Source organism: Fonsecaea monophora (assembly GCF_001642475.1).
Source record: "Fonsecaea monophora strain CBS 269.37 chromosome Unknown Scaff13, whole genome shotgun sequence".
In the NCBI taxonomy this organism is placed as follows: Eukaryota; Fungi; Ascomycota; class Eurotiomycetes; order Chaetothyriales; family Herpotrichiellaceae; genus Fonsecaea; species Fonsecaea monophora.
The window spans coordinates 200,172-219,789 of record NW_019173944.1 but is presented as its reverse complement, the minus strand read 5'-3'; the positions used below and the strand labels follow the sequence as shown (position 1 = coordinate 219,789).

General features: G+C 53.1%; 8 protein-coding genes across 8 annotated transcripts; 3 read left to right on the top strand and 5 right to left on the bottom strand.

Annotated features, from left to right (window-relative positions):
- Positions 1–295: 295 nt before the first annotated feature.
- On the bottom strand, positions 296–1,571 carry AYO21_02851 (hypothetical protein; the record flags this gene model as incomplete). Its single annotated transcript, XM_022652827.1, has 4 exons — positions 296–679; positions 781–1,023; positions 1,088–1,479; positions 1,529–1,571. 4 exons carry the CDS (start codon positions 1,569–1,571, stop codon positions 296–298), a joined length of 1,062 nt encoding a protein of 353 aa, XP_022514852.1.
- A 726-nt stretch (positions 1,572–2,297) lies between these two features.
- On the bottom strand, positions 2,298–3,213 carry AYO21_02850 (hypothetical protein; the record flags this gene model as incomplete). The annotated part of the gene is made up of 2 exons (XM_022652826.1): positions 2,298–2,500; positions 2,661–3,213. 2 exons carry the CDS (start codon positions 3,211–3,213, stop codon positions 2,298–2,300), a joined length of 756 nt encoding a protein of 251 aa, XP_022514851.1.
- Positions 3,214–4,106: 893 nt separating this feature from the next.
- AYO21_02849 (hypothetical protein) lies at positions 4,107–6,084 on the top strand (the record flags this gene model as incomplete). Its single annotated transcript, XM_022652825.1, has 3 exons — positions 4,107–5,291; positions 5,350–5,828; positions 5,883–6,084. 3 exons carry the CDS (start codon positions 4,107–4,109, stop codon positions 6,082–6,084), a joined length of 1,866 nt encoding a protein of 621 aa, XP_022514850.1.
- A 214-nt stretch (positions 6,085–6,298) lies between these two features.
- On the top strand, positions 6,299–7,635 carry AYO21_02848 (hypothetical protein; the record flags this gene model as incomplete). The annotated part of the gene is made up of 3 exons (XM_022652824.1): positions 6,299–6,423; positions 6,483–7,063; positions 7,127–7,635. The coding sequence occupies 3 exons, from the start codon at positions 6,299–6,301 to the stop codon at positions 7,633–7,635; spliced, it is 1,215 nt and encodes a 404-aa protein (XP_022514849.1).
- A 1,679-nt stretch (positions 7,636–9,314) lies between these two features.
- On the top strand, positions 9,315–10,214 carry AYO21_02847 (hypothetical protein; the record flags this gene model as incomplete). The annotated part of the gene is made up of 1 exon (XM_022652823.1): positions 9,315–10,214. The coding sequence occupies one exon, from the start codon at positions 9,315–9,317 to the stop codon at positions 10,212–10,214; it is 900 nt and encodes a 299-aa protein (XP_022514848.1).
- A 1,213-nt stretch (positions 10,215–11,427) lies between these two features.
- Positions 11,428–12,471, bottom strand: AYO21_02846 (hypothetical protein; the record flags this gene model as incomplete). The annotated part of the gene is made up of 1 exon (XM_022652822.1): positions 11,428–12,471. One exon carries the CDS (start codon positions 12,469–12,471, stop codon positions 11,428–11,430), a length of 1,044 nt encoding a protein of 347 aa, XP_022514847.1.
- Positions 12,472–13,586: 1,115 nt separating this feature from the next.
- AYO21_02845 (hypothetical protein) lies at positions 13,587–15,568 on the bottom strand (the record flags this gene model as incomplete). The annotated part of the gene is made up of 2 exons (XM_022652821.1): positions 13,587–15,427; positions 15,481–15,568. The coding sequence occupies 2 exons, from the start codon at positions 15,566–15,568 to the stop codon at positions 13,587–13,589; spliced, it is 1,929 nt and encodes a 642-aa protein (XP_022514846.1).
- Positions 15,569–16,605: 1,037 nt separating this feature from the next.
- AYO21_02844 (hypothetical protein) lies at positions 16,606–18,534 on the bottom strand (the record flags this gene model as incomplete). The annotated part of the gene is made up of 3 exons (XM_022652820.1): positions 16,606–17,512; positions 17,568–18,029; positions 18,083–18,534. 3 exons carry the CDS (start codon positions 18,532–18,534, stop codon positions 16,606–16,608), a joined length of 1,821 nt encoding a protein of 606 aa, XP_022514845.1.
- Between the last annotated feature and the right edge of the window lie 1,084 nt (positions 18,535–19,618).

The following is a 19,618-nucleotide window of genomic DNA, read 5'->3' as shown; positions in this document are numbered from 1 at the left end:
GGCTTGTGCTGTAGACTGAGTAGAGACTATGCTATGGTACTAGCAACGGAGCGGATCGTCAGCTAGAGGGCTGTATGGCACTCCTGAGTTCAGCATGGGCCACATCCAAGTCAAGTGGTATATTCGCAGTCAGCAGAGGGGACTACGCTATGTTCAGACGATCTTCCAGTACGCTGTGTGTCTCAATAGCTCTCTTCTTTTCTCTCTCTCCCCTTTTGTTTCTCTCTCCCTTACCGCACTCTCCTCCTTCTCAATAGGAAGTGGATCGATCGTCCACGTCCCACGCCTCGAGAATCTACCCCACCATACTCAACTTCTGGTCATACTGCCTCGCCTTGTCCCTGATATCCGCCACTGCAGCCGCAAAATCAATCCGGTCCGCCGACTTGCCCTCGCCCATGTACTCGGCCGCGGCGTTGGCGTAGGGCAGGCCCTCGCGCAGAATGACGTCGGTACCGCTACACTCGGCGACCTGGCCGGACAGGGAGGCGTCATTGATGAAGAGGTTGACGGCCTCGATGATGGTCGAGGTCGGCGTCTGCATGGCCTCGGGGATGGCGGCCAGGAGGGCCGTGTTGGCCAGTGGCGTGGGGACCAGGCCCGGGCAGATGCAGTTGACTGTGATGGGGTCGCCGAGGGTTTTTATACGCAGGCCGAGGGAGCGGACCAACCCGACGATCTGATTTCATGGAGCGGGTCTGTCAGTCATGTTTGAGCCTTCACTAGCTGAGCCAGACGAGCAGGTGGGAAGATAGCAAGGTGTTAGGCACAAAGACGTACCCCCGTCTTAGCACAACCGTACAGCGGCGCCAGCGGCGTCGGATAGATGCCGCCCTGGCTCGACGTGATGACGAGCCTGCCGGTGCGGTCTGGGCTCTTGCGAAAGAAGTGCAGGGCGAGATACGACGACCAGATGGCGCCGTACAAGCACACGTCGACAGTCAAGACGTCCGGCTTGGGGGGAGCACCAGTTGAGTCGTCCTCTGGAGCTGGGGCGCTGAAGTCGGTGCGATCCAGAATACCCTGTGTACTGCAGTCAATCCTACTCGTCGCTACTTGATGAGACCGGCTGGACTGCATTTCATACCGCATTTGCAAAGACTGTGATCACAATCAAATTCAGTATGGACCTCCAAGACCAGCGAGTAACCCCTCCTCCCACGGGATCATGGCCAGGAGCATAGGATAGCATAGTATAGGGCATCATACCTAGGTCAATCCGCCCCCATCTCTTCCAGGCCTGGGCAAACGCGCTCGCTTGCTGCTCATAATCGACGACATTGGCGCGGGTAAAGTGGACTTTCTGGCCCAGCTGCGCCTCGGCGTCACGGCCCATTTTGACGTCCAGGTCGACAATCTCGACGTTCCAGCCTTGACTGACCAGGTCTTGCACAACGCTCAATCCCATCCCCGAAGCTGGTCGCGTGGCCGGGTTTCGCGCCCGTGTTATCACAAAGTACCACCAAGCATGCGTGCATGCTGCGTGTAGGTATCAAGGGGGGGAGGAGAAAGGTACAGAGAAGCTCACCTCCACCTGTGACGAGGGCGCATCTTGTAGACGACGATGACATTCTGGCTTGAAGCGGTGTGGTTGTGGTTGTGGTTGTGGTTATTGTTACTATTGTCGTTGCATTGTTTGTTTGGACTGCAAATTCTCGAACCACCGCAGCTTTTGTTTGGATTTTTTTTCGTTTCTGTGTAACTTTTCACAATTCCATCCCCGTGCACAACTGACAGATCTGACTTTGGGACCAATGACGGGTATTCTCAGATATGGATCGGCAAAAAGAGCGCGGCGGGAGAAAAGACCACAGGGCCATGACGCTCTGCGCAAGTTCAACTGACTAGGCTATATCGGTTCGGGATCTCAGGGTACCACAGTAAGTAAGTAGCTTTGATTACCTGCATATTAGTATACATATCCATCCCGTGCGGAGAAGAAATGCGACGAGTGACCACATCATGGTCGGCGCTATCAAACTCAAGTTTAGGGAGGATTTTGTCCAGGGAAGTCGGGACATCGCCATCGCCATCGCCATTGCCTTGACATGGTATGAGACGAGGACGATAGGCGCCGCAAAGAAACCGAAAATCTTGTCCCAGGCTTTGTCTGGTCGATGGTCATAATTGAACAAACAGATTTTGTTCCGTTCCATGATAATTGAATCGGTGTTACACCCGACAGAGGCACTGCTTTTCACCAAGTGCAGCAGAAATCTTGCCATTTTAGTAGTCTCCTGTTCATCACGCCCTTGAGGACATGCAGTCATGTATGTATCCCAAACTACATCGCCCACCTATGCCGTAAGCCCACCGTCGACGCTCATGGTCGCGCCCGTGATGAACGAGGCCGCGTCCGACAACAAAAACACATACATTTCCGCCAGCTCCTCCGGCTGGCCTATCCGCTTCATGGGGGTTTTCTCCTTGACAAACGCGATAATGGCGGCTGGGACCTCGTCGCCGCCGTCGGCGGACTGCATCAGAGTTTGCTGCATGCCTGTCTTTACGATTCCTGTTCCCTCCCCCGAAAAAAGCCAGAAGGCAAGCAAGAAGCCGTCAGTAAAGTGGATTCAAACAAAGCGCCATCTCTGAAAAATCAAGGGAAAAGGTGGGAACATGAGCACACAGCGTGAATGGAGCGGAGGAGATTATCTTACCGGGCGCGACTGCATTCACGCGAATCCCCTGTTCGGCCCATTCGATCGCCCACGTCCTGGTGAGGCTGACAACGGCGGCTTTGGAGGCATTGTACGCTGCCGTGAATGCGCCGGGCCTGATGGCGTTGGCACTGGTGGTGCTGACGATGGAGCCCTTGGAGTCCTGCTCGCGAAACTGGTAGTATGCCTCGGTGGCGCAATTCCACACCCCGACGACATTCACCGCCAGCGTTCGCTGCAGAGACTCGTCGTCGTACGTGTTGGATTGGTGGGCGATGCCGGCATTCGGAACCATGCCGTCTAGATGGCCAAAACGCGCCACCGTGTCCTGGACCCATTTGTGGACGGCATCTCTCGAAGACACGTCCACCACAGTATAGCTATACTCAGAACCAGATGTCGTTGCCGCACTGAGACTGCTGGGAGCGTCTTTGGCCAGATCGGCGATGGCGACATTCGCGCCCACTTTGAGCAGTTTCTCCGCAACAGCAAGGCCAATGCCAGACGCGCCGCCTGTCACGGCAATGACCTTGCCTTTCAATGATCCGTCCATGATGTCTGTGTACTAGTGGTGGTTGGTATTCTGCTTATGATCGTCTAAAGAGTACGTTGGGGACTGTCACTGTTCAGAATCGAGTGCGCCAGGGAGAGTTTCACGGTGTCATTGGGCGACAGACTGTATTTATTCCCTTGCCTGAGCTGACCTGCTGGCAGATGGATAATGCCAACCGTAACTTGGGAACATGACCAGTCCGTGGATTACTGTTGAAGTTGTGCGCCAAATCCACCTTTGTCCCGGCAGAGGAGACATGGGAGAATAGAAAGCCTAGAGCATGCACTAGAAATTTGTGATTGACTCGACTCTAAGAAACACGGGAAGCATACCTGACTGTCTGTCTAGTGGGGTCCCGAACCCGTTTAGTTTAGGACTTTCCCCAAAGAGATCGGAATGACGAAAACTTAACTGCAAGTGGAATTTCTGCGGGTCCATTTCCAACCCGTGAGGGGCAATGAATACTCGGTATATGACCCAGTCGGCTTCGTTGAATTGAATGGATTCCCCCACAATGTTCCCCGGACCCCGGCTGCTAAGAGATGGTCACTGTCTGGTATGCAACATGTTGTCCCTCCCCGAGCCTTTCGAGCATAATTTCTTATTCCACACAGCACAGAGGGAATTGACTTCTCTCTTGCCGAGTTTGCAACACAAGATTGGGTTTGCTACTCCACCAGAGCCTTTGAAGCTGGGTACGGCTGGAAAACACTATGGGTCCACTGGGGTGACTGTCCCGGATCTGCGCCTCTTCTGGGAGAGGGGGTTTGTCTGCCAACATCACGAGGGGCAAAAAAGCCCTTAAGAATCTCACGGCTCCCTTGCATGGTTGATCCCACTGTGTCCTCCACCGTGTACTCGGTACGTGTTGTCCCATCACTTGATTGCCCAAGATGACCTTCTCAACAGCAGCGGCCGGGACCTGGCTTTCGGCCATCGGAGTAGTCTTGATCAGCCTGGTGCTGATTAGAATCCTGAAGCTGATTGTCCACTACATCGAGGCGAGGAAGCTCGGCGTCTCCCTGATTGTGACGCCCGTCTCGTGGCAAGATCCGCTGTGGCTCATCTTCTGGCGGCGCTTCGCCTGGATCAGAAACCTCCCGTTCGGCGGATGGTTGGACTTCAGCTACATCAGCTGGTCCGTGAGCGCGTACTACCACCCTCACCAGAAGCTAGGCGATGCCTTTGCCGTGGTCAGGTCCGGCCATAATGAACTGTACGTGAACGACCCCACCGCGGTGCAAGAGATCATGTCGCGGTGGAAGATCTGGATCAAGCCGCCGGAGCAGTACGACATTTTCAATCTCTTCGGGCCCAACGTGGTCAGCATCAACGGCGAGGACTGGCAGCGCCATCGCAAGATTGCCGCCGCCGTCTTCAAGGAATCCAACCACCGGCTCGTGTGGACCGAAGCGATGCGCCAGTCCGGGCAGATGTGCGAAGAGATGAAGCGCAGACAGGACACCACCAACGGCGGGCTGACTCTCAAAAACGTCGAAACTGATGTCGCCCTCGCGGCCCTCCATGTGCTGTCGGCCGTGGGCCTAGGCCAAAGCTACGACTTCGCCGGTGGCTTGAAGCACATTGTCCAGGGCCAGCACCGGGTCTCGTACGCCGAGTCTCTGTCGTTCATCTTCCGCAACATCTTCCTCGTCTGGATCTTTCGCCACGTCAAATTGCCCAGCTTCTTACTGCCCCAGAGCATCCAAAACGTCCACCTGAACCTCCACGAGTTCAGAGAGTACATTCGCGAGTCGATTGCCCGGTTCAACGCGCAGTCCGACGCAAAGGCCGACATTGTCAGTTCGCTCGTGCGCGCCAACGAAGCCGCCAAGCGAGAAAAGGTTGCCGGCCAGAAAGGGTTCTTCCTCAGTGACGAGGAGCTGTACGGCAACTTCTTCGTGTTGAACTTGGGAGGGTACGAGACCACCGCCGGTGCCCTGACATTCACCATTCCGTCATTGGCACGGTACCAGGACGTGCAGGAATGGCTCAGGGAGGAAGTGGATAGAGTCGTCGCAAAGACGGACAACTATGACGAGGCATTTCCTTTGCTCGTGAGGTGTCTGGCCACCATGGTGAGTAAACCCAACCGTTTCCGCGGACGTGTCGAGTGATGTTGACCGGGGATGTTAGTACGAGACGCTGCGAATTCACGGACCGTTGCCCGATGATGCACGGTATTCCCTCGACACTCAAGTCCTGCAGGTCGGCGACAAAAAGATTGTCGTCCCGCCAAAGACATATGTGACCCCCAACATCTACGCCGTCCACACGGACCCTCGGTACTGGGGACCCGATAGTATGGAGTGGAAGCCGTCGCGATGGATCACAAGGAACGCCGAGGGGAAAGAAGTGCTCGCCGACCCTCCTCAGGGAGCCCTGTTTGCCCCCTGGCTGGCAGGTCCTCGCATCTGCCCGGGCAAAAAGTTCAGTCAAGTTGAATTCGTTGCTGTGCTGGTTGGACTGTTGCGCAAGTATCGGGTAGGACTCAAGGTGCGTCGGGGCCAGACCAAGGAAGAAGCGCAGGACAGCCTGTTGAAGGCGATCTACGACAAGGACATTGTGACGACTCCTGTTTTCAAGCGGCCGTACGACGCTAGCATTGTGATTGAGTATAGATAGCTGCCCTGGCGAGACGTCGGCGTTATGCACCAAGATGATGTCAGCGAACAGTACATGAATATCCAGCTTGCGGGTGTCGAGTCGAGGGTAAAGCTTCGCGAAACTGCACAGTGGTTCCTCTTTGATTCGTCTTTTCCTGTGGACCTGGGCAAAGACGAAAGACCGGCCCCAAAACGCGCGCCGGGGAGTGGGGCGCAGCAGTTCTACAAAGGAGCTTTTTTCAATGTCAACAGGTGTTTCGAATAAATGTTTTTGGTATAGTTACGTCCAGATAAGCTATTCTAAACTGTCTTCTCACCGGGCGGTCTCCCCAACTACGTCTTTTGCGTTTCAAGCTGTCTTTTGTACGCAGACGATAGCAACAATAGCTCCAATGCCACCTATCCCTTCAACAACCTTACCCAAAGACGAAAGCGAATGGCGCTTTCAAGACACTGGATACCCAAGTGAATGAGTCGAGATGTATCGACCTGGTGGGTTCCATCCAGTCAACTTAGGCGACGCCTTCAAAAATGGACAGTACCGAGTCATCCGGAAACTAGGCTACGGTTCATTTTCAACTGTGTGGCTGGCAAGAGATACAGTGTTGGTGACAATCATTTGAGCTAAGAAGAGGAAACCCTCATCTCTAACATTACTTCTAGGAACTCACGCTATGTGGCTTTCAAGGTCATGGATGCCAAGTCATCGCTCAACGCCGCCACTGAGCTCTCGATACTAGACAGAATCAGCGAATGCCGCTTGGAAGACCCGCTGGCCCAGTACATCCTGACAACTCTGGATACGTTCCATCACTCGGGACCCAATGGCACGCATCTATGCCTAGTTTCAGAGCCCATGGGCCCGTCTGTCGCCTCTTTGGCTGAAGAACTCACACCTTTGGAAGAGTGGAAAGTGAACATCAGCTACCCAACGCCCATGGCCAAACGGATTCTGCGACATGTGTTGCGGGGGCTTAAGGTTTTGCACGCTAATGGCATTGTCCATGCTGATTTGCAGCCGGGGAATCTCCTCGTTGCCATTTCAAATATTGATCAATTGAGCGAAGAGGTTTTACAACAAGATGTGTCGGGCCACGGAAGGAACCCAGCACCTGAGGCCGTACAACGAATTGATGGGCTAGAGGATGAATGGGCTCCTCGATACCTATTTCTGGGTCAGTCGCTTGTCCAATACGCCAAACTTGGGCAAGAACTGCAAGTTAAGATTTCAGATTTTGGCGCGGGTAAGAACTTCCCTTTCTCTGATCATCTGAAATTTATTGATCGAAGCTAAATTTTTCTTGGAGTTCAAGCGTTCTGGTCTCGAGCACCTCCCAGTACAACCGTTACACCCCTTGCTCTTAGATCTCCCGAACTGATTCTGGGTGGAAAGATCGGTTCAAGTATCGACATCTGGAGTTTCGGCTGCCTGATCTTTGAACTACTGACCGGAGTTTCGTTATTTTCTGTTGTGGTGTATTTCGAAGACGACCGAGAGTCCACCGACGATGAGCATATACTCCAGATGAACGACATCCTAGAGCCGCTTCCGGATGTCTGGCTTCAAAAAACGTGGACGCGAGCGGGAAAATATTTCGGCCCGGGGCGGGAAAGGCTGGGTCCAATTGCCGATGGTCAAGACGAGCCGTATGTCGACGACCCTTTGGAGTTGCGATTCAAGGAGTATAGGCCAAAGGATATCGACGACGAGGAGGCAGGTATGATCACGTCGCTCATTCGAAGTATTCTGAGGTATGAGCCATCACAGAGACCGACGGCCGAGGAACTCTTGAAGCATTCTTGGTTTCGTGAATGATGCTTGTCTTCTTCCGACCCCAGACTCGATTGATCTCTCTCTCATAGAAAGAAAGAGGAAGGAAGCCAGAACGTCTTCGCTGCCATCAAAGTCGACTGCATCAGGAATGACCGGTCGATAGAAAATCCCTCCTCGTTTCCAGACTCGACTTCCATGGTTGTTTTGTTTCCAGCACGGCGACTGTATTCTCTGTAGGGAAGAGGTAGAAAGGCTCGTCGTCGTCCCGCAAGACGTACCGAGTCCAGGGAAGCCAGTAGATGTCTCGATGTGCTCATCGCGTTGTAGTGTGCGTGCCGCGCAGGGAACTGTAGCCGAGGCAGTGAAAGTGAATGCTGGTGAAGTACTCCCAAACCCTCCTCTTGGCTGGATACTCACGGTATTCACATGCCACACACAGAGACACAGGATCCGTGATATTCACCACCACAAGTGGGTCCCAAGTCCAACAGCCCAAATTAAATACATATTAATTGGACTCGCACAAATCCAGTAAACTTTTGAAGAGGCATTATTGCCTATCTTCCACACACACACTCTCTCTCCCTCCCTGGCCTCGACCTCGTCCATGTCGTATGCGCACTTTCACCTCCGCTTCTCCCCTTTCTTCTCTGCCTCTTCTACCCTCTCTCCTGCCCCCCCCGTGTGCCCTCGCCTCTTCTGCCCTCTTCTGCCCTCTCTTGAATACAACAATAACTTTGAGTCTCTATAGGCTGTGGGTACGCTAGTAACAACAGGCCCTTGGCCGTTACTCCATTCTCATACGTACTCACGGCCTTCATGTTGTATATTGGACCTAGTGGTTTGGTCATTCTTTTTTGGAAGTTTGAAGCGTGTCCTCCTTCTTGGTAGAGTATATCTTGTAGTTTTTGAATGGTGATCCAGTTCGAGACTGGGATAGTTCGCCTTGACTTTTTGCTCCGATTGAATCTTCTGTGTTTTCTGTGTGCGGTCTGCATGCGGTAGGTGTGCCTGAGAGTTCACTGTCGTTAGTAACACCTTGGCGAATATAGGGACAACGAAAAGATAGACGTTTTCACCTCACCCGTGAACCCACGCTCAGACAGCACCTCAACCAATTTTTTCTCATCGTTTCATTCATCAGATTTCATCAACCGATCATTTTGAACCTTCTCCTGACCTTTGTGTTCTTTACCCTCGCCACTTTCATCAGTTCTTCAAAGCTCGAGTGAGAGTTCAACGTCCCCGTACAAGCAGTGCGCGACTCAGGTTTCCTGGTTCTTGCATGCTCAAATCGGACTTTCATCTCTGATCCAGCCTGCGATTCAGCTCTCAGTCATAAAACTTCCAGTCAGCGTTGAATCCTATCCTGCGATTCAGCTCTCAACCATCAAAATTTCCAGTCAGCGCTGAATTCTAGCCTGCGATTCAGTTTTCAATCATCAGAAACTCCGGTTAGCATTAAATTTCAACCTCCAATTCAACTCTCGATCCCTCAAAACTCCAGCCAGCTTTGAGTTGCAGTTTGCGATTCAGCTTCCGAAAACTTCGGCTAGAATTCCGGCCTTGAGTTCACTCAACCTCATCATCGCACCTCGCCCTCAGTCAAGACTCAACCTCATCTCCACACCTCACCCCAAGTCAAAATGTCCGGAACAACTTTTGACCTACCTATTGTGGGACAATGCAATACAAAAGCCATACACACACAAGATGTCGAGATGTCTAATACTCCAGAAACTCCGATAAAGAAATCAGCCGTGGAAATGACGAAGTTAGAGGTCAGACTTGTCCGGAACATGGACCTTGTTACAGACCCCATCTTCCTTCCGGCTTTCAGATGCAGGTCAATGAAAAATCTCCTTGAAACATATGACCTGAAACTCAAGAGGGTGAATTACCGCGCTTGGAACATGCTCCATGGGACATACATGAAAGACACATTGCCAACGGTATTCCTTGGAAAGACAGTTGGGAAGGGGTCGAATTTGTGGGTGGAAGCACAGTGGAATCAACCAGGGACATACTCTAGGTGGTTCGATCGCAATATTGAGTCTGGACAAAACAGTGGCGCTAGTGTCAAGGTGGAAATCCATGTCACGGTTGATTACGTGGCCGCTGGTCTCGCGGAGTACCTCGGGCGGATTGACGACCCGACCGAGGAGGAGCTTGAGAAGGAATGCCTGGAGGAGGCGGAAAAGGAGAGGATCCCGGCCACCAAACGGCCATATAAGAGGGTGGAGTACCTCTTTGAGGAGTGGGACCTCATCGAGAAGAAGCAGGAGGAACGTGGCATGTGGTTGCCAGCGATGACCCCCCGGGTCCGAAGGGAGCGATATGCCCCTAAGGGGAAGGAGTTCGACCCGGGGTCTCACCCCTGGTTCAAGGGGGAGACGGACACCGAAGCCAACTACTTCGAGGTCCAAGATGGGGACGACGACGACGAGGAGGAGGAGGAGGAGGAGATGGAGGATTGGGAGTACGAGGAGTACGAGGAGGAGGAAGCCGAGGAAGACGAGGAGGACGAGGACGAGGACGAGGACGAGGACGAGGACGAGGACGAGGACGAGGACGAGGAAGAGGAAGAGGATGAGGGAGATGCCATGGACATCGATGGCTGAGGTTGGAATAAGTTTGGTGAGGCCAAGAGGCCAAGAGCCTAAGGCGGGATGACGTCTGTGTGGAGTACGTGCCCTTGTTTCACTGAGAAATAGTAAAACGCCAGAGTCAACAGACTCAACAGCGACGGTGCTTCCTACTGTCTATCCGTTCCTCGTTGTGACATACAAACTGCATCTCGATAGTGACGTTCCACTCCGCGTGCCCAATACCCTGTTACTGAAACAGGCGGCGTCAACAATGGGGCCGCTCGCCGTGCCATCACAACAACAACAACGTACGGTGCACTAAGTCTGACACGCCGTGGGCATCGCCTCGCGAACCTATGACGGCGACCGGTTAACTTGTGAATGACGTCCCCAGACTGACTGGGCACTGAGCCACCGTCCTATCCATCGCTTTCTGCACGTGTGGACCTTGAGAGCCTTGTGAGTCGGACGTGCGCAAAGACCATATGGGCCTTGAACGAAAGCGGGAGCCATGAAGAGGAGGTATCACTCGGAGTGAGCGCCATTGTCAAGAAGATCAAGAGAGGGAAACAGAAAGACTATGTGGTATACAACACGTCTGCAGTGCGCAGGAGATGTAAGAGCAGGTCAGAGAGCGACTGGTACAGCTCGGAAGGAATGGGTCAGCTCGCCTGAATGACTGCGACCACAGATGCGGTGCCGACTGCGTGTTTCAAGTTTGAGCCTTTTGGGCCTGATGCTTGCGAAGAGATGATTGAATCGCCTGAACTACATGCAAAAGACCTAAGCAATTGGGAGGCTTCGCAGGAGAGTTTCAGAGCATGACAACGTATTCGCCCACTACCAGAGCCTCGCTTGATTCAACTCCCTTGAGAAGAGGACAGTCCTATTCCCCATGGACGGGCCCTCTCAAGGAATGCACAGTCTTCACCCTAGTGGCGGTCGTTGATCTGAAACCTTTTCTGACCGAGACTTAGTAACAACGGAACCCCCAAACACCATACTCAATGAAGCAATCGCTGCTGTGTTTGTACAAGTCTAGCTAAGACATTCTCCTTCGTGGGGGAGAGGGACGAAGAAAAAGAAGGTGATCGTCGAGGAGTGAGACGCCCCTGCCATAGCACCAGCTCCAACAGCTCCCAGGTTTTGCAGACTCACACGCCCGTTCCTAGCAGTAACTTGACTCAGGTAAAGATCTCGCTTTGAACGTGTTTGGAGGGTGTTCGAAACAATCCACCAGTCTTCCTCACTTCGCCTGTGGTGGGGGGTTGAAGGTCATGGTTGTAGGAGGTACATATCCTTCTGTCCTGGCCCCAGACCCCGTTGGTTTCCTCACCTGCTCTTCTCGAAATTTGACCTCCTTCTCATCTTGAGCGACGACACAGCAACAGCAGCAAATGCCCTTGACACAGTCCCCAGCAACGTTCCCGGCCTCGTTGCTCATGGTGTAGGTCTTCCGCACCCGCGTGTGCTGGATTGCAGCCAGTATCCCATTGACGCCACAGAGAAGACCGAAAGCAATGCAAGACCCGTTGAGCGCCGTATAACCCAGCATGTTCGTCGGATCTTTCCTTTCGTCTCTCAATCCCAGCCGATATTGGGTCTTTCCATATACAATGCACGGGCAGAACAGCCCGGTGAGGCAGGTTGAAGGTTCGGCACAAGAGCAAAAACTATGCTGCCACGAGCCGCCTTTTATGGACTGTGGACTCGGAGTAAATACGTGGGCTGAGAAGTGAGCGGCATCGGCCGCAGGAGGAACGATGGCCATGTTGGTGCTGGCACGGTTGGGTTTACGATTCGTGGGTGTCAAAGGATTCGTATCTGGCACAATGTGCCCCGTGGGTTCGTTTTCAGGAATGGTTGATTGTTTCGCAGGTTCGGGAGGTTGTGGTAGAGAGGGTATGGAATACTGTAAATTCTGCGTTTGAGGTGGTTGATGTAGAGGTACGTGGGCAGGATATGGCTGTGAGGTGTAAGCGCCAGGTTGCTGAACAGCCTGCACGTATTGCTGTTGTGCAACCGCCGGATTGTGCAGATGATGCGGAACCCCATCATCTCTGTAAACCTGTGGTTCCATGCTCGGTATCGGAATCTGTCCTTGCGGCGGTTCTTGTTGTGCAACGCCCTGTGAAGGCGGTTGTGTTGAAATGATTGTCTGTCTCTTTGCTCCTACACGATTCTCCTCGTCTGCGGACGTGGTCATCCACGAAAACCGATTGTCGGCCGGTTGCTGAGGTGGCTGCAGAGAAGTGGGAGGACGGACTCGAGGATACTCGTAGGTTTTCATCTCGACGGGAGGTCGGGCAGCCCGCTGCCCGTGTTTTTGCAGCACACCACCGTTGGGCTCGTTTGAAAGCGTACCGCAGTCAGCAATGACGTGGGAGGGGCGGCCTTACTGTTTCTCTGTTTAAGCAATCGACCGCTGTATCGCAGATTACACATGGAAACGCAGAAAGCTAAGGACGACGAGGATGAGGATAGAGATAAAGGGAGAAGACTGTCGGTCACCTTGAAGGATCTTAGCATTGCCTCACTCGGCGCCGGCGAGGGCGAGCCTGGGATGCAGGAGCCGCGTGCCATTTCGCTGCCATTGATCATCACTCGTTGCTTGGGTCGATTGTCTTCGACGATTGGACTGCGAGGAGCGAGGCTTGACACTCGGCAAAAACTGGGCGCTTATGGGAAACACCAAAATTAGGAGGGGTGGACAACCTTGACAACCTCCGAGTGGTCTCCAGCGCGAATCGCGGTAATGCTTGGGGACTCTGGATGAAACAAGCGACACGAAAGCTCGTTGCCGCCAGCCAGAAGCTGCGTTGAAGCGCCGAAGAGCTGGTCGGGTGATGGAAACAAACTTTCACAGCAAGTTTTGTTGCCCGTCGCCTTGTCACTCTCTTGACGTACGTCTGCGCTACGGGCCACTTGGTGACCTGGAGCCGCCAGCTGCGTTGACTTTCTCATCGCCCCAACAGTCCCATCTACTGCTCTACGTGACAAGCTGTAACACACTCCACTGCGCTCCCCCTGCCCTTTTGTGTGCGCCTCTACGCGTACATACCGTCAGTGTCAGAACACCATCGGGTCCTCGGTTCCTGCGACACCGACACTCCTAAACTCTAATGCCGCAGGCAAGGCTGCATGGGTGCAGGAACAAGAGAGGGAAATAAGACGCCTCTTCTGCTTCGCTGCACACCATATACAGGCTAATGATTTTTGTTTTGGAAGAGTACAAAGTCCGCAACCTGCCTGGTTTCTCGTTCGAGGGAACGGCGCCATGTCTATCGTACCTAGATGGCTATATTGGTACCGTGCTTCTGGAACAATAGAGCCTAAAGCGGCTGGGCGCGGAAGTTACACCATTTTTAGCGCGGGAACCATCACGGACATGGGATTTTATAAATTTCAAATATCTAGACCTGGCTGCCACAAATCTGGACTACCTGGCCGTAAGTTCACGACGGGCAGTTCGGCCATGTGCAACTTCGCACTGCCGTACGGGCGCAGTTCGACCGGAAAGGCCCTTCCGGTGCAATTCCGCTGACCAGCCAATGGCGGATTTGGGGCATACCCGTCCTGAAGCTCCCACTCGATCTGGCAGGCTAAGGCCGAGATGCTGACAGGCGGCCGCTCCTCGTGCCAGATCGGATGTGGAAGCCAAGCATCGTATCGATTGGGATATTCATAGAATTTCAGAGTCGTGGCGTCTATGGCCAGGTTCCAATAATCTCTTGGGAGGATCGACCAGTCATTTGCCTCAGGCGGAGCCTCCATTCCGGGGTAATTGGCCGGACGTGAGGCAGTGTAGTCTCCAGCGATTGGCAGCGCATAGAGCAGAGCACCGTAATAGACGGAAACGGTGTCGTTGGCTCTAGATTTGACTCGAAGCTCTGCGCTGAACGAAACCTCGATACGGGTCCTTCCCGCTGATACAACCATCGTATGCAGGCCTGTGCCATTGTTCGGTGCGAGGGGGTGCCGTTTTCCCCGGTCGACCATCACAATGCTTGCATCTAGCATAGCCCAAGAAGGGACCCTGAAGGAAAACCGAAAAGCCTTTGTCGCCTTGATCTCATAGGAAAGGTAGTTGCTGAACGGGTAGTTTGTATCGCACCGAATCCGTACCTCATGCCGCCTCTTCAGCGTGGTGCGAACATGAGCCGGGCCTAGCAGAGCATGGACCAACCCGTCTTCACCGTCCTTCACAAACATGGCTGGAACAAACTTCGAATATCCCTGCATGTTGACAGTGCAGCACGGGAAGTTTGGTTCCGTTCCAAAAGTCTGGCCCAAGGGACCAACATTCCAAAAGGGAGGGTTGTCAAGTTGATGACTGACGGGTTGGTTGGTTTGTGCGACGTATTGATGAGCCCACCAGTGGGGCATCAACATGACAGGCAAGGCATTGTAAGCAGCCAACTCTGACTTGTCTGCGAAATCGCGGTCTCCCATCGCCTGATACAAATAGCTCAAAGAGAAAATTGATTCCACCACGCTGCAAAGCTCAGTACCTCGGGTCGGGCTCAGCCCCGCCTCACGCTCATCCCCAATGATGGCACCAGATGGAGTCCCGTGGTAGCGAAAAGTCCAGTTGACCCCGTTCCTGGTGGTGTTGACAAGGGCGTCATCTTGGACGAGTCGTCTCATCACACCCCCCCATTTCAGCCCTTGACCAGCGTTGACACCGTGGATATAGGGGAACAGACTCTTGGTGACATCTTCCGGGTAGGTATCCAGATCGCCTTTCAAGAAATGATCTTCGTGGAACCAATATGACCAGTCATAGGCCATCTCGTACATTTGAACCATGCAGTAATGGATCGCCTTTTCGTTGCCCATGGGGTATTTCTCGTAAAGCCACTGCAGGGCCAGCACCATGTCTGCCGCACGAGAGCGACCCCATTGTTCGTCGAACAGATCACCCGGTTTCCAAACGTAGCCCTGGTGGTGGTCCTGCAGCATGGAATACATGAGCCGGACGAAGCGGTGCATTGCCGGCAGTATCATGGTCTGACCCAGTTCGGGCTCTGCGTCGACGAGCTGCATGAAGCCCAAGAAGAGGGGATATCTCGCCCAGAAATTTCGACGCGGCAGGTCTTCCTCCGGGCCCAGCCAGCCGTCTGCGTGCTGGTGCTCAATGACCCAATCCGTGACCCGGAGGACATGGTGTTTCAGCCGCGCATTGTCGGTTGTCCACGCCAATGGAACAAGCGCATTATAGGAGTAGGGCCATGCTTCATTCAACCCTAGAAAGCGATCAGTTGAGCTGAGGAGGAAGTGCGGTTGATTTCGCGCATACATGAATACTCATGGTCGCCTCCAAGCCAAGGAGCATCTTTGACCGGGCGATAAAACTCATGCAAATGGCCCGGGAGACCATTGGCCATGAGATCCATCTGTTGACCTAGCCATCCCACGGGCTTGATAGAACCGAGAGGAAGAGGCTCAAACCTCAACGGCAATACTGAACGCGTTAGCGGTATTCGTTCATCGCCAAGAGCTTCTGACTCGTCCTACATGTAGTATTATAGATGTCGAATTGTGCGTTGACCCTTTGCGGATCATCTCGTGGGACGGGCACATTCCACGTGGACGACTCGGAGACGACATTTGGGTTTCTGGCTTCAACAGCCGCTAATTGCGACAGTACCGAGTGTGAAATTACAAAGAGAAGATGTGACAGGCATAAATGCAACATCGTTTACCCACAAGCCTGTGCCCGCACAGGACAAAAAATTATTGAAGTTGAAGGGAAAGACCAGAAACAATGGGGAATCCTAGAGGGACATTTTCCTGCGCCGCGTGTGGATCTCCAGTCACGTCGACCACCCTCGACTCCCCCGCACAACCCAATCGGCCGCTTACCAGCCAACAGCGTTTCTCTGAGAAATGGTCAGCTCTATTGAATCATCAGCCACTTGACGAGGCAGAATCTACCTCCCACCGATTCAATCTTCTCTCTGGCCACAACTCCTCCAACTCGACCGTCGACCACTGCGACGAGAATGTCCCTGATCAAAGTTTTATGACCCCTACTAGCTACTCACACACGAGATGCGGTTGTCTGCAAGATGGACAAGAAGATCAAGAAAGACTCGGAACTTCAAGTGATGGTTGAAGCAGTTACCAGGAGGTAGCGGGCAGGCAGGACCTGAGCGAGACAGGAGACAGTGGCGAGAAAAACGAGAACGACGCCCTGTGCAGGACGTATAGGCCACATATTGACTTCGCCTAAATAGGGTGACAGGTGATTCCGATCTCTCGTTTTCTTTTCGCCAAACCCTCATCTACCCAGGATCTTGCAGCCATGATGAAACCACAGCTAGGTTCTCTTCCACAGCGCTAGCCTGTACCTGATTCTTCCGCCTCTCTGCTATGCTGTTTACCACTACCAAGCTCTCAAGAACCCGTCCATCTTCCTTGATCATCCTGTAGGACTCTCACATCTCCAGGCGCTCAAGTTCACAGAGCTCTTGTACGCATCGACCATCGAGCTAAATGCGGCATACAGACCTAGAATCATCGTCACAATACTACCCAAGTAGAAGATCAGGTCGAACAGATTCCACCACAGTTCCTTCTTGAACCCTCGCCACCACCTCTTGACGCCGCTGTCCAGGTGGTGAACGGTGCCTGTGGCTGGGTCAAATGTCTCACCCGGAAGCATGGCATCGCGCTGACACTTGAAGCCCAACATCAAGAAAGGTGGGAAAGTATATGTGAATTGCAAAATGCACCCTGCACCGACGAGGACGATCCACGTGTTGATTTGAGGGACGGATTGAGTGACAACCCAAGCGAGAGTCCAGTAGATGGGAACAAAGAAAACCCAGATCCATTTGCCTGTCTTGGATTCCAGCAGTGGGAAATTGAGGAGATCACGGCCCATATTGTTGTAGAGAACTTTGATGCCAATGTTGCCGTAAAGAACAGCGGCAATAAGACCGGTGATGAGACCGATAATGTTGCACGCCGTTTGCCAACCATAAGGTGAGACACCCTGGTACGAAACATTGTAGGCGTACTGCCCTTGCATGCAATAAGTGTAGATTCCGTAAACCATGTAGCAGGCATAGATGAGCAGATCTGCGCAGAGGAGGCCCTTCCAGAAATCCATAGGGCGACGCATCTCAGCCATAAGCTCCACAAACAGAGTGGCGCCACCAAAGGAGAAGACGGCATTCATCAGACCATTGACGTTGTCGACGATGCCGAGGCCGGGTGGAGCGGCGCCCGAAACTTGAATTGGTGTCGGGTTGTTGATATCAAAGTCAGGGTTTGACGCCGCATAGAGTTTGTAGTTTGGAGGAGAGTGAGCCATGACTCCCATGCTAGGAAACCGTCAGTCACGAACGAAATTTCAACAGATCAGAAGATAAAACTCACGTTGCGAAAATGATGAACAAGTTGAGGAACACCGCCCAAGAAGCCAACCAGCCGAACCGCTGTAGGGTTCGAATCTGCCCAATGATACAGCCTGCGATCATACAGACCACCACGCAGACTATGAAGCACAATTGACCCTTGGACAGCTGGCTAATGGACTGGCCGCTGCTGAGGATGATGAGGGCGACATTGAGGAAGAATTGGAACGACTGCAGAAGGTTGCAGGTGTGGCGGAACCAGGGGCCGTACACGCGGAAGGCGATGTCGCCATAGCCTTTCATCGGATAGCGGTCGCTGTCCATCTGGAGGTACATGCGCCAAAGCTGGTAGCCACTGTAACCAGCGAGGGCACCAAAGACAGTGAAGAGCGTAACACCGGGGCCAAGACCCATTTGAGAGAAGGCATACCCCGTACTGAAGGGACCGAGAATGTCGGTGGTAATGAGGTAGAAGACGGCACCCCTACACGTGCGGTTAGCAGTGGAAGGGTCCAAGTCAGTCGGGGTTGACAATACCAAGTAGCTGTTCTGGCTGCGCGTGAAGCTTGAATCCATTCGTCATCAGATATGGTCATGGGCTCATACTTCTTATTCTCGACGACCGACTTTTCGTTGCCTGAATCCGTCTCGTGCCTCACGATTTGTCCATCGCCTTGCGCGCTGATGGACAGCCTGGGTTGAGGAACAGACTCGCGACGGTTCTCGACTCGCTTACGAAGAATCTTCTCTTTGATGAAAGTCATCGTAGGTCCAGAGCCTTGGGTGAAGTCGCTTCCGGGACCGTACAAGCGATCTTCTTCTTGGCGAGTGATCTTTGCATAGTGAAGATACTCTTCAAAAGGAATGCTGGGGTCGTGGAGCTTTGCTAAGACCCTTGTGGGGAAAGTAGTCGAGTCAAGCCCATGGGGACGCAGACGCTTGTCGTCCACGGCGCCGGGGCCAGAGATAGATCCAACTCCAGATGCCATATCCCTCGCCTTGAAGAAAGAGTTCTGTGCTAGATTGTAACAGTACTACCAAAGGGAGACAGTTGATGGAGGGGAGAGTGGACTGCAGAAAGCGAGGTGCCACTTAGTCTTATAGCAACTGTACCCAGTGTCCTTCGCTTGGAGACAGAGATATCGGTAGTAAGGTCGTACTCTTAGCTCATAGCGCAAACGCTGAACTCGCTCTGCGAGTACCTGAGCAATCTGCTCTGCGAATGATCGGAGGATGGTGTGACGCCACGAGACCCCATGATCTTCGCGCTGTTCGGCGTCGTTCCGTTGATTGATGATAGGGCAAACTCAGGTAATTGGTGTATTCTAGAACGACCCCTTGCATGGATCGAGGGCCGAGTGTCCATTCTCATGGCGCCAGAGAGGAGAGGCAACGTGAAATCTGAGATTGCAACGTCAACATGCGATCGCTGTTGGCTGTTTTGGAAGGGTAGCACTGCCTTGGGAGAGGCAAGGTGGTGAGGCGATTGCGCACTAACCTCATCAAAGAGGAGTGTCCATTCGATTTAGCGAGACGCAGAGAAGGGTTTGGCTGTCAATCATGAGTTATGAAATCATACGACAGCGCAAGACGCCGACGTGGTGGTGGTAGGCGTAACGCAATCAGGCAGGTAAAATTGATGTCGGGCGAAAAGCCCAAAGCCCTGCGGGAGGAAAGGATCCACACCGAAGGAGAATAGGACTTGTCCCCAATAGACGTCGCCAATTCCCAATTCGCGCTAGTTGTGGGCGAGACAAGCGAGCGATAGCAGGGATCTTGTTTGCTGGGGACAAGTTCAGCCATTGTCGATGCCATAATTGGAGTTGTGTCATTCCCTGGAGGCTCAGAATGTTGGCATCTCCGGAAGTAGTCTGGTCATCTTCACGGCCATAGTGGCCAGTCTTTTCCATTGGTGATTGTCCCTGCACAATCTTCTGCTAAATTTGCCTGCTCTTCGAGATTGTTCGATCATGCCCATTCGGGATGAAGACCTATCATCTTCACCCTTAAGTGGTGCCACACCATTGGTTGAAGGTCCCGAACACCCCTGTCCGAAAGTAACTTTGGTGTCTT